The sequence below is a fragment of the Culex quinquefasciatus genome, chromosome 3 (assembly GCF_015732765.1).
Source record: "Culex quinquefasciatus strain JHB chromosome 3, VPISU_Cqui_1.0_pri_paternal, whole genome shotgun sequence".
NCBI lineage: Eukaryota > Metazoa > Arthropoda > Insecta > Diptera > Culicidae > Culex > Culex quinquefasciatus.
The window spans coordinates 89,743,985-89,756,774 of record NC_051863.1 but is presented as its reverse complement, the minus strand read 5'-3'; the positions used below and the strand labels follow the sequence as shown (position 1 = coordinate 89,756,774).

General features: G+C 39.4%; 1 protein-coding gene across 9 annotated transcripts in view; it reads left to right on the top strand.

Moving 5' to 3' along the window:
• LOC6053025 overlaps positions 1-12,790 on the top strand; it is a 116,832-nt gene that overhangs the window by 83,468 nt on the left and 20,574 nt on the right. For 5 of the 9 annotated variants that reach the window (XM_038259784.1, XM_038259785.1, XM_038259780.1 and 2 more), the window contains exon 4: positions 6,377-6,493. In XM_038259784.1, the coding sequence (XP_038115712.1) occupies positions 6,377-6,493 (117 nt within the window). Of the gene's footprint in view, positions 1-6,376; positions 6,494-7,594; positions 7,611-8,136; positions 8,153-8,259; positions 8,402-12,790 lie in introns of those variants that run through there. The other 4 variants (XM_038259789.1, XM_038259788.1, XM_038259787.1 and 1 more) reach the window with 4 other exon arrangements.

Here is a 12,790-nt window from a genome sequence, read left to right as displayed (position 1 = left end):
CACCTCGAGGTCCGGAATTCCTAGCAAAATTTCCTGGTCAAAGCGACCGACGCGACGCAGGGCAGGGTCGAGCGCATGACGGTTGGTGGCACCGAAGACGAGCATCTCGTCAACGCCTTCGATTCGTTTTTTTTACAAACTTTTGTCACTTTGTTGTTGGACGAACCCTTACATAAATAAGTTTTATGCAACGTTTAGTTGTTCGCAATTCAAAATGTTATTTCCTCAAATTTAATTTAAAAAGCACAAAAGTCAACAAAATAAGTTACGTTGTTTGCAGATCACCCCTTAGGGGCCATCAACAAACGATATGGGCATTTTATTTATAAATTTCAGCCCTCCTGAAAACTTGAAGCTTTTCACCTCCCTTCTAAAACTTCCACGTGTTTTGTAAATAGCCCAAAACCATTAAAATATTAAGGGAGCGTTCTTGCATTACGTAACAAAACATTTATATGTTTGGACCCCCGTCCACCCCCTGATAATACATTTCCGATACATTTTTTGTATAAATCCTCGAACCCCCCCCCCCCTCCCCTTGATATTACGCCTTAACGTAATGCATGGACGCTCCATTACATGAATAGAGGAGGGGAGAGGGGGGGGGTGTCCTTCGTGATAATGGAATAATATAAATATTTCTTTTTACATTGAAAACGCTTTGGAAAACTTCGTAAATCGCACTGCAACTGTGAAAGCGGTATAGAGGGAGGGGGGGCGGGACAATCAATTCACATGTCCTTGTACTGTCTGTTAATGTCTTATAATAAAATCTTAACCTACAGTTGTTCAAACTAACAAAAACTATGATTTATTTTGAAATTAAAATTTCGTGACGTTGCAACCCCACGAAAACCCTATTTTCAAAAAACAGAGCGTTGCAACCAATGCTTGAAAAGGGATCTATCACTGAACGGGACTGCTCGATATTCGATAGAACTTTCTGTCAGCGATCATTTCTCAAAACGATATTTGATCGCTGACACACTACGCCTATCATGACCGTCTTTGCTTGGCGACGGTCGATGAGCGTTAACACGAAGACGAAACGAACGAAAAATGAGCACCACTCAAGCAGCCGCCCGAACGAGACAACGTGCTCTTTCTCTTTCTCCCGTTTTTGTCTCTCTCTTCCTAGTGTATGCTGCGTGGTGACAGAAATCATATGATCGCTATCATTGGAGAGATGATCGGAATCTCAGTAGAATGTCAAACGACCGCTCTCTTAGCGATTTTTCTCCTGGAGGGAAGTCAACGATAGTGTGAGTGACTTTGCGTAGCACTCATTCCTTTGTATGTGAAACGAACGAAAGTAGAATGTAAAAATCAGGTTGTCGTGGTGAAGACGATTGGAGTGTTCTGTCAGCTATCACAAACAAAGTCGAAATTTCGCAAGCCCTGGTTGCAACGTCACGAAATGTAAGCGGTCTTTAAAAATCGAGGTTTAATTTTTTCGAAAAACTAATGATTGCATTCGATTTGTTGCACAATTTTACACTAAAAATGGAAGAAGAATTCTAAATTTGCCGTTTAACAGAGCAGAGTTAGTGGCGAAACATGAATTGGGTCAGAATTGAGAAAAAGTCACGCGTTGCAACGTCACGCTACATATTCCCCTCTCAAAAACAGAATATCCGCTTAAAATAATATTTCAACATTGTTTCTTATAGAAAATTTAATGTACTTTACTGAGTTACAGCCGAAATACTGAAAAAAGAAAAGTCAAAGCGTTGCAACGTCACGGCGGAATGTGTCACTATCATTTTCCCAAAATATGGTGGATTTTAATGAACACTACCTCAACGAACAACGAAAACAAGTCATCAAACAGTGTTTCTTGTTCGAGGGAATCGTATTGACATGCTACAATATTTGAAGTAGAGATTTTCAAACATTTGAGTAGTTTTCGAGCAATTCCAACAACAATATTAAAAAAATGTTTTTTCGAGAGGTCATTTTTGGCCAAAAACGTACCTCAACTTTAGACAGTTGCCAATATAACAGGATTTGTTCTAGGTATAGAACAAGATTTTTTCAGCGAAGTCATCTTAAGATGTCCCCTACACAACCCTTTTAACATAATTCAGTTTCATTGAGAAGAACCTGAGAAATGGTAAAATCCGTAAAAAATCACTTTGATCCAATTTCACCCACACTGACGGTACTGAATACTATTTATTTCTGGACCAGTCTAGAGACCACTCGCATGTGACTTACAACCAGCAGGTCGTGTGCACAATAGGTAGTTTTGTGTGTTGTGTGTGTCCCATTTTCTGTGTGCCTTACGCACAAGGCAACAACAACAAAGACAGTGTATCTTCGCATTCAGGTTCGAATGGGAAGTGGCTACTTTTGTTTTGAAATAAACCGTTGTTTTCAACTTGTGTGGTGTTTTTATTGATGGCTCTAAGCTACCCGCATGAAGTCTTCTGTTCCTGCTCTACGCGGTGCTTCAACAACCCGCAGCCACGGTGTACAACTACACCTGCCGCCAGGTTCCGCTCCTGAAGAATCCTGCTCAAACCATTCACCTGCGATGGTTTTATCTGCAGGCCGCCGTCATGATCATCAACATCGATCGGTAAGCAGGACTTCAGGACGAGCTCAAGTAAGAACACACACACACACTTCTACAAAGACCCTGCGGAACGAAAACAGTCGATGAGGACCTCCTGTTTCTTCGTTCGATCACGCCAGCAAGCCCTAGCCAGCATCACATCAGCAGCAGTTGGATAGACTGGTCCAACTGTACCAAGCGCCGCGCCGGTACCAAGTTGCATCGCAACGGCGATCGAGCCCATAGTTTCCACAAGAATCAACATGGTCGCACATCAAGCACCTAGTTTCCACAAGGATCAACTCCAGCCAGTCACGAACCATTGCGCGTTCTGACACGAGGTGTCCCACAAGTACGGATCAACCCAACGAGGACCACATCTCCAACACCTCGATGAAGCTGGCGCCTCAAACAAAGGACTTCTGAAATCATCATTTCAGCGGGGGCAGTATGTTCGCACACGTCTGCGCGAATACTATTTATGGACCAGTCTAGAGTCCACTCGCAGGTGACTTACAACCAGCAGGTCGAGTGGACAATAAATAGTTTTGTGTGTTGTGTGTGTTCCATTTTCTGTGTGCCTCACGCACAAGGCAACAACAACAAAGACAGGCCCGAACGGGCAGTGGCTATTTTTGTTTTTAAATAAACCGTTGTTTACAACTGCCGTTTTACGGCGATATGATGTGTACGCCATTTTGGACATTTTCAATTTTATTGTACAGTCTGATAAAGAATCTTAAAAGCTACCTCCTGACGAAAGAATTTTTCAATAAACTGCTCTGGGCCCATTTTATCAAGCAAACAAACAATGATGTATACGCCAATTTTACTATTCATGATGTATGTATACATGGAGAATTGATAGAAGTCAAATTCAATACTGTTTGAATGTTGATTTGAGGTTTTGGGACCAAATCAAGACTGTGCAATATTTCATTACATTATTTCGATTTAATTCTTAAGGGGACGTCCATTAGGCGTCATCCATAAAGTACGTCACGTTCTGAGGGAAGAAGGGGGTGTTGAGTAAGCGAGACATTGCGTGTTAAAAGCATAGGGAAATCGTGACAAAGGGGGGTAAGTAAATTTCGGTTGATTTTAATGTGACGTACTTAATGGATGACACCTTATCCACATCCACGTAGACACATTTTTTAAATATTCTAGACCCATCCACCTCCCTTGCGGACAATTGTTCATGCAAAAAATGTGTTTATGGAGCGTTTGTTTCGGATTTGTAGACCCCCTCCCCACCCTCGTAACAAAATATCCATACAAGTTAAAAAAAAAATGTATGGAGCGTAACACGGCCTCCGACCCTCCCTCCCACCCAACTGCGTTACGTGATAGAAGAACGCTCCCTAATACCCTCCCCCCTTAAAGTATCCACGTGTACAATGCATTAAGGGATCCGCTCAGCTGTCAAAATAGCTGGTACAAAAAATATAGCCTGCTTTGATCGAGCAATTTATACATACTAGGTTGCCCAGAATATGGGACTTTTCTCAAATCCTCGCTCCACAAGCTGAATATTGTTCCTTGAGCTATTTTAGGACTCTGGAACAAATATGAGCAAAATCGGTCATCATGTACCCATTGATACTCGGCGGTGAAGTTTGTATGGGAAAAATCGAAAAAATGTATGGAAAACCCAAGTTTCTTACGGTTTGGTCTGCACGGTGCGCTACTTCCATCCAAATATTTCCAAACGTGAGATTCTTATTGAAAATTTAATGCTCTACAACTTTGTAGAACATATCAAAGCTGTAAAACTCGATCCTGAAAAGTTATTAGCGATTTAAAAAAGTCATTTTTGTATGAAAAACATTTTTTTTACCAACTTTAGGCTCGGGTATCAATGGGTTAATCTCATCCAATTTCGCTCAAAATTTACACAGATGCTTAAAATAACCCAAAAAACCGTTTTCCACTTGTGGTCATTTTTTTTTGGGCACCCTGATACATACATAATTGGGAAGGAAAAGCTACTATTTTTTCGGCCAAATGATGTTTGTGGTTTAAAATCGTAGATAATAGGAATAAACAAGAAATTTTGTAGGGGCCACATTTTTATTGTACTTATTAACATTTTCTACAGAGCAGACCTTAAATTAGTCATGTTAAATTGAAAAAATGAATAAAAACAGAAAATCGTGTCTACAGCAAAATCACTTCAAAGGCCATCCAGCTTTTTAAGCGAAAATGGCGTTCGAATGGTGAACGCCCGAAATGTCAAAATCACGCAGTGGTACCAACATTACGAAAAAAGTGTGCCATGGCATGACAGCCGCATTTTTTTTCTAATGTTGGTGCTACTGCGCGATTTTGACATTTCGGACGTTCAACATTCGAACGCCATCTTCGCTTAAAAACCTGGATACATCATATCGCCGTCATAAAACCGTCTAAGACACACACCCTAGTTTGAAACTGTTCTAAAGTGTTCGAAAGCAGCAAAGCTCAGTCACGGGTATGAATCTTCAAGCAATTTCAATATGGCGACTTGTATCAGAAGAAAGTGAGGCATTTTGCTAATTTTCACTGTTCCGTGTTCTGCGTGCACGTCCGCAAACATCGACCACACACATACTAACACAAAGCGCCACCAAGAGCCAAAAGGTAATTACGAATATTTTTGGCACTTTTGTTAAAAAAATAAGCGGTTTTGCAAAACCAAATAACAAAACCAACTTTTAAGTGTAGTTCAACTATCAAACTTATAATTCGTTGCTGATTTGTTCGGAAATTTGCTAAAAATAATTTTTTTTCCTAGGCACCCCTTTTGGACGGAAATTTCTGTTGTCACCTTTTGGTTCTTTGGATTAACCATGGATAATTTCACAGTGTAATAAACAGGGCAGCTACCACCACGCGGCGCCACCGTTTTGAAGGAAAAAATGATACAGGTTTTTTAGACGAGATTCAATCCCGTGGCTCAGTCGAGACCGTCGAGACACGCACCACTCTTGGTGAGCGGGGGGAGAAGGGGTAGGATTTCAAGAGTGCAAATATTTTGTGTGCAGTTATGATTTGCAAGGGTGGAGAATTTGGTGCAAAGTGTGCAATATTGATGGCGGTAGGCTAGCGCAGCTACCTGGATGAGGTCTTCTGTTCCTGCTCTACGCGGTGCTTCGAACAGTGTTGACCTAGACCAGGGGTGACCAAAGTATGGCCCGCGGGCCAAACGTGGCCCGCGGACCCTTTTTGAATTATCATGTCAAATGGCCCGTTGACTACTTGTAAAGTGATTTTTTCCTTTTTTAAATTAAGGTTTATTTTAAACTTTTATATGCTAATCTTTTTTATTTTCTGCTAACAAAAAAAAAACTTATGATTTATCAATATTTAGATCAACCACTTTAGGATACAAATAATTTGTTCAAAAAATTTTATAATTAAAACAATTTCACACTTCTCAATGTGATAAAACTAGTAAATATTATCAAAAGTTTCATCAAACATTTTTGGAAATATTAAAAAAAAAACGTTCAAGTTTGACTTAGGTAGAATTCTGTAATAGTTGCAAAAATATATATTTCTTTATTAATGACCCTTCGGGATTCGAACTCATTACAGTTAGATAACAAATCTGATTGACTACCAACTGATTCAGGCAGACAAAATGTGGAAATCGGAGGATCAAGTTTGTTGCAAATATTTTACAAAGCTTTCGTCGATCAACCCACTCTAAGAGAAAAATAACTTTTGCAAAAAATAATGTACGGGAATGCTCTGCTGCCAGTTTTGTGCAGAATTCTGCAGATACGGAAAAGACCGACAATTTTGATCAAATAAAGTTTTCCTATCTATTTTCAGAAGCGGCTCCTGGAGAAAACACACTCCCTGTTGTTTTTGATGCTGCTGAAGATCTTGCAGTTAATAATTTAACACGAAATGATGCAAACTGTGACAAAACTGGAACATGCTACGATGGTAAGAATACTTTTGATAAATGTGAAGCAATATGCTAAAATAATCAAGGTTACTTTTTAACCATGGTAGTATTTTTGCCATGCTCACTGAGGAAATACTTTAATCCTGTTGTTAAATTCTCGGAGAGGAGGTTTCTCGCAAAACTGACAAAATTTTTGTTATAATACCTAAAAAAATTGTTGATTTTTTTAGTTAGAAATCCTAACAATTGGAGTTGGAGTATTGGAGTTGACAGCTCAAGCCAAGTCGCAAAAATGGTGATTCTTACCAACAAAAAGGTAGAGTTTACTAATATTCTGCACCCAAAAGGCGGTCGCATGATTGAGATGCATGGGGCATGAAAGTATATCTAGATTAAATTTTCAAAACAACCTATCCCTCATGGGTTTCCTATGCAGATAGGGCCTTTTGAAAATTTAATCGAGATATCAGAATCTGCATGAAAACTGTCCTCATGCATTTTTTGCGATATAGTGGTATGACATTTTTGCCCGATACCGACAATTATCGACATTACCGATGGCTTTTTGGTTATATTTCACAAAAAAACCCTTAACAGAACGAGGATTGAACCACCAACTTCTTGGTTATTGATCCGACCCGCTACCACCGCGCCATGGACGCTTGATGAAATGTAAGTGAAAGAGCACCAACATATTCTCCTCTTTGGAGTGTTGCTCGGGAACGGGCCAGCATTATATGTGTTAGTGAGAACTGCAGATCGCTGAAGTGTTTACACGCGGGCAAAAATGATCTACGGGCTTGGTGCAAAAAAATGTTATAAAATGTGACATTTTCTGCAGCAAATCCACTGTTGCAGGTTTTGAGATATATATTTCCTTTGGGTGTGGTTGAAAAAAATAGCCTGTCAGACTCGATTAACCAATTTATTAGTAACATCGAAAAAAAAATCTTAATTGAACTTACGATTTTTTTTCAGTTGACGTTACCAGCTTGCTAGTTACAGTGCTAACCCCACCGCGCGCACACCCCTGCGCCCACTGTGAAGTGACAGCAGCTGCCAACGTCAAACGTCAAACGAAACGTCATCCACAAACCAACCGCTAACGAGGCAACACGCAACAGAAGATCGGAAGTGAAGAAGAAGTGTAGTGTGGTGAGAAGTAGGAGAGGCTACGGGCCTGACCTCTTGCTTGTTACGGCGGCAAACCCACAGATCTTAACTCCAGGGAGTCCTTGGATGACCCGGGACATCCCAACACAATATAAAAGCAGTATACAATAACCTCTGGAGCTACACTGAAAATATGCCACACTTTTTATTCAAGTGCCCAAACACTTGAATGATTGAATAAAGTCACATCGTAGATCTAATTGGTTTTGTGTTTCAACATCAATCCAAACCACTATCAAATGCAAGTGTTTGGGCGGTTGACTTTTTTGTATTTTTTAACATGTTATTTTCATTCGGGTGGCTCAAGCTTTTCAATTGTTTTGCTCATGAATTTGTCCCACCATCTTGAACTATTCAAAGTGATGAGCAAAACACTTGAAAATGATCATAAGATCTACCCAAAACAGGCACTATTCAAAGTCAACGTGATTATCCACATGAATTTAATGTGTTTCACTGATTGATTTTTGCGCCGGCGCAGTTGTAGCGTGCACGACTAGCAAGCGAGAACCTGTAAATCGCTTGTACGTACTTTTATTTTTCAACACCATTTAAAATTCAAGTGTTTGGCTATTGGCATTATTTCATGGCCAATCACCGAAATTTCAAGTGTGCCATTGATATTTGAGTGCTCTGTACAGCAGGGCCAGATCATGTGTAGAACACTTCGTTGAGCTGTGTAAGTTTTGCTCAGTGTATGCTGGGATGATCCATGGTCAAAGACAGCTGACCTCTTGCTTGTTACGGCGGTAGACCCACAGATTTTAACTCCAGTGAGTCCTTTTTTCTGTTTGAGTATTAAGACACGGAATCCTGATTACAAGGACTATTGTATCGTGTTACCCATTTTTACTGTTATTAAGCATTTCCAGATCTATAACACAGTTCCTATTGAGAGGAAAAGTGCTGTTCCATCCAGATGCTGTAAACTCCATTCCTTGTGCCTTGTGCGCTATGTATCACTAGGACCGCGGTGACAATTTTTTCGTGTCATTTTTCAAGCTCTTCCCGGCAGCTATTATTTGCCACGCGGGGTCTTGTAAAGACAATTGTCTTTTTGCGGTGTTCCCTTTGCTCTGATCTGGACAATGTGACTGAACTGCAGTGCAATACCGATCGGCTGGGCATTATTTACATGCGAAGACACGAGGAAAGTATTTTGGGAAAGAGGCACAAAGGAATATCCCAAGATCGAGCACGTGAAGCAACCGTTTTATACTCATACGGTTGCTGCTACCTCTGAACTTAAACCTAAGGCTGCCACCCTGAGAAGAACCCATGACTTTCCGCTTATGAGGTGAAACCCGTAACCATTCGGCCACAGAAGGTTGGCCCAGTGAGTCCTTGGATGACCCAGAAACTCAAAAAAAAAAATATATATATATATATAAATATATCAAAATTTTTCTGGGGGTTCCTCGGCCAATATAATTAGACCCGTATTTTTTTGTTTGGCCATTAGGGTGACCTACATCTTGCTAGGGTGGTTCGAAAAATGGCAATTTTCGCCATTTTTCGCAAAAATCACTTTTTTCGAAAAATCATATCTCCGCGCCATTTCATTCGATTTTAGCTGTCTTAGACGCAAAAGAAAGGTGATGAGTTTGGCTATTTGAGAAAAATAGTAAGAAGTTCCAAAAATCTAGCTTAACTATTGAAAAAGTCGTATGAAAGCTTAAAATGGCGTTTTGACCGTGTCTGGACCAAAGAGCCTATGTCTGAAAATATTTTTATCGGATTCCGCGGAAAATTTCACGTAACATATCAAAATATTGGCGATGTCGAACCGTACGTTTTCAAGATATGATTTTTTGAAAATAAAAACTGAGTTTTTCGACGCGCCACGCGCAAAAACGGAAAAATGACGAAATCGGCAAAAAACAACTTTTTTCACTAAAACTTCGATAACTTAAAAATTTCAGCGATGACCTATACACGTCTGGGTATCAAAATTTTTGTGATTGAAAGACGCAACTTTTGGTACCATAACATCAATAGGTCATCGCTGAAATTTTAAAGTTATCGCAGTTTTAGTGAAAAAAGTTGATTTTTTGCCGATTTCGACTTTTTCAATAGTTAAGCTAAATTTTTGGAACTTTTTACTATTTTTTCCAAATAGCCAAACTCATTACCTTTCTTTTGCGTCTAAGACAGCTAAAATCGGATGAAATGGCGCGGAGATATGATTTTTCGAAAAAAGTCTTTTTTGCGAAAAATGACGAAAATTGCCATTTTTCGAACCACCCTAGCACGATGTAGGTCACCCTAATGGCCAAACAAAAAAATACGGGTCTAATTATTTTGGCCAAGGAACCCCCAGAAAAATTTTGAGCCCGATCGGAGAACGGATCGGATCGGTTTAGGCTCTTTTCAAATGGAATTGCTGTATATATATATATATATATATACAGCAATTCCATTTGAAAAGAGCCTAAACCAAAAAAAAAGTTCTCCGATCGGGCTCAAAATTTTTCTGGGGGTTCCTTGGCCAAAATAATTAGACCCGTATTTTTTTGTTTGGCCATTAGGGTGACCTACATCGTGCTAGGGTGGTTCGAAAAATGGCAATTTTCGTCATTTTTCGCAAAAAAGACTTTTTTCGAAAAATCATATCTCCGCGCCATTTCATCCGATTTTAGCTGTCTTAGACGCAAAAGAAAGGTAATGAGTTTGGCTATTTGGGAAAAATAGTAAAAAGTTCCAAAAATTTAGCTTAACTATTGAAAAAGTCGTATGAAAACTTAAAATGGCGTTTTGACCGTGTCTGGACCAAAGAGCCTTTGTCTGAAAATATTTTTATCGGATTCCTCGGAAAATTTCACGTAACATATCAAAAAATTGGCGATGTCGAACCGTACGTTTTCAAGATATGATTTTTTGAAAATAAATACTGAGTTCTTCGACGCGCCACGCGCAAAAACAGGAAAATGACGAAATCGGCAAAAAATCAACTTTTTTCACTAAAACTGCGATAACTTTAAAATTTCAGCGATGACCTATTGATGTTATGGTACCAAAAGTTGCGTCTTTCAATCACAAAAATTTTGATACCCAGACGTGTATAGGTCATCGCTGAAATTTTTAAGTTATCGAAGTTTTAGTGAAAAAGTTGTTTTTTGCCGATTTCGTCATTTCGTATATATATATATACAGCAATTCCCCACGAAAACAGCATGATTCGAAAAAAAAGTTCTCCGATCGGGCTCAATTTTTTTCTGGGGGTTCCTTGGCCAAAATAATTAGACCCGTATTTTTTTGTTTGGCCATTAGGGTGACCTACATCGTGCTAGGGTGGTTCGAAAAATGGCAATTTTCGTCATTTTTCGCAAAAAACACTTTTTTCGAAAAATCATATCTCCGCGCCATTTCATCCGATTTTAGCTGTCTTAGACGCAAAAGAAAGGTGATAAGTTTGGCTATTTGAGAAAAATAGTAAGAAGTTTCAAAAATCTAGCTTAACTATTGAAAAAGTCGTATGAAAACTTAAAATGGCGTTTTGACCGTGTCTGGACCAAAGAGCCTATGTCTGAAAATATTTTTATCGGATTCCTCGGAAAATTTCACGTAACATATCAAAAAATTGGCGATGTTGAACCGTACGTTTTCAAGATATGATTTTTTGAAAATAAAAACTGAGTTTTTCGACGCGCCACGCGCAAAAACGGGAAAATGACGAAATCGGCAAAAAAACAACTTTTTTCACTAAAACTTCGATAACTTAAAAATTTCAGCGATGACCTATACATGTCTGGGTATCAAAATTTTCGTGGTCAAAAACCGCTAACCTCTTGCTTGTTACGGTGGCAGACCCCGGGTTTTCCTAAAGTCGGTATGGAATCCTTCGTTGAGCCTTCGTCATGGATTCCAACTGGATGTTTCTAAATGCTGAAGACTAAATCGATGCCAAATTTCACCAGATTTGTCCTAATGGGCGTGTTATCCTGTAGTCAAATTCCACTGCGGCTTTTTGTAGTGACTCTGCTGGTTGCGTAAGGGTTGTGAGTGATGTTCTATGTAGCTTTCTTTCCTTCTTGTCGATGATTGCTTGGATAGTTGTTCTGCTGTAACCGTTGATTTCCGCTGTTTCAAAAATGTTCTCGAATTCTTTCTGTTTTCCTGCTCCGCTCAGAGGTAAACTTCCCAAGTAGCACATTTGTTCGCCAAGAGATTTCCGGTCTGGTTGTTGAACTCATTTGCTATATTTACACCCACAGTTGGGCAACGCCATCCGAGAGAATAAAGAACACGATATTTTAGTATAAAGGTACTGTGAACGGACACAGAGGATAAATCCCGAGATTGACGAGAGCGTTATTCTCATGAGTTCATTTTCAAAACAGTTCATCAACCAAAAAAAGAGCCGATTTCGAGACTCAAACCCAAACCCTTTGAAATATCGAACCGCACCTTTCCCGTATAGGCCACCGAAGTTCGATGACTATGAGATGGCATTTGCCAATATAAGCCACTCAAAGGGATGAACTGTTTAAATGAACAAATGAACACAATTTCGGGGTGGTTAATTCTTCCACTTAATTTTGGTAGAGCTATTCTCTCGGTTTTCTACTGTGGGTGTATGTTTTCTGAACGTCCACGAGAACTCTTGAACGCTGGAAAAAGCGCACGTTTTTCTGTTGTTGCACATCTCTTCATCCGTTAGAAAAGTGTGTGTTTTTAGTTAGTTTTGCAAGTGTAAGTCATACTTGCATAGAGAACGTTTGTTGAACATGTCAAAAGAACTCATGACCATATGATTCGTAAAAGGGTTAGGTAAACGTTGTTACAACCGTTTAACAACATCCTGCGCTTAAGATTAAGATGTGAGTTAGGCAAACGTTCTGAGAACCGTTCAAGAACATATCGTGGCAGACAAGAAAAAAGATTTTGCATGAAATACGTCCCAGGTGTTTGCATAAGATTTTTTTTTCTTTATTTAATACTTTATTTGTGAGAAAAAAACCACTTTACGATACTTCAAATACTAGCTGAATAATAAAAATTTCAACCCTAAAAAATCATTCATTAGCTATGGATAAATGCAAAAAAAAAAGCAATCCACATTAACGACCCCGGGTCTTTTGTGGTCTCTGTTGCCAGTTTCTGCTCATTTCTAGACGTCCGAAGGTTATGGACCGACGTTTTATTTCCCCATCCGATAGAAG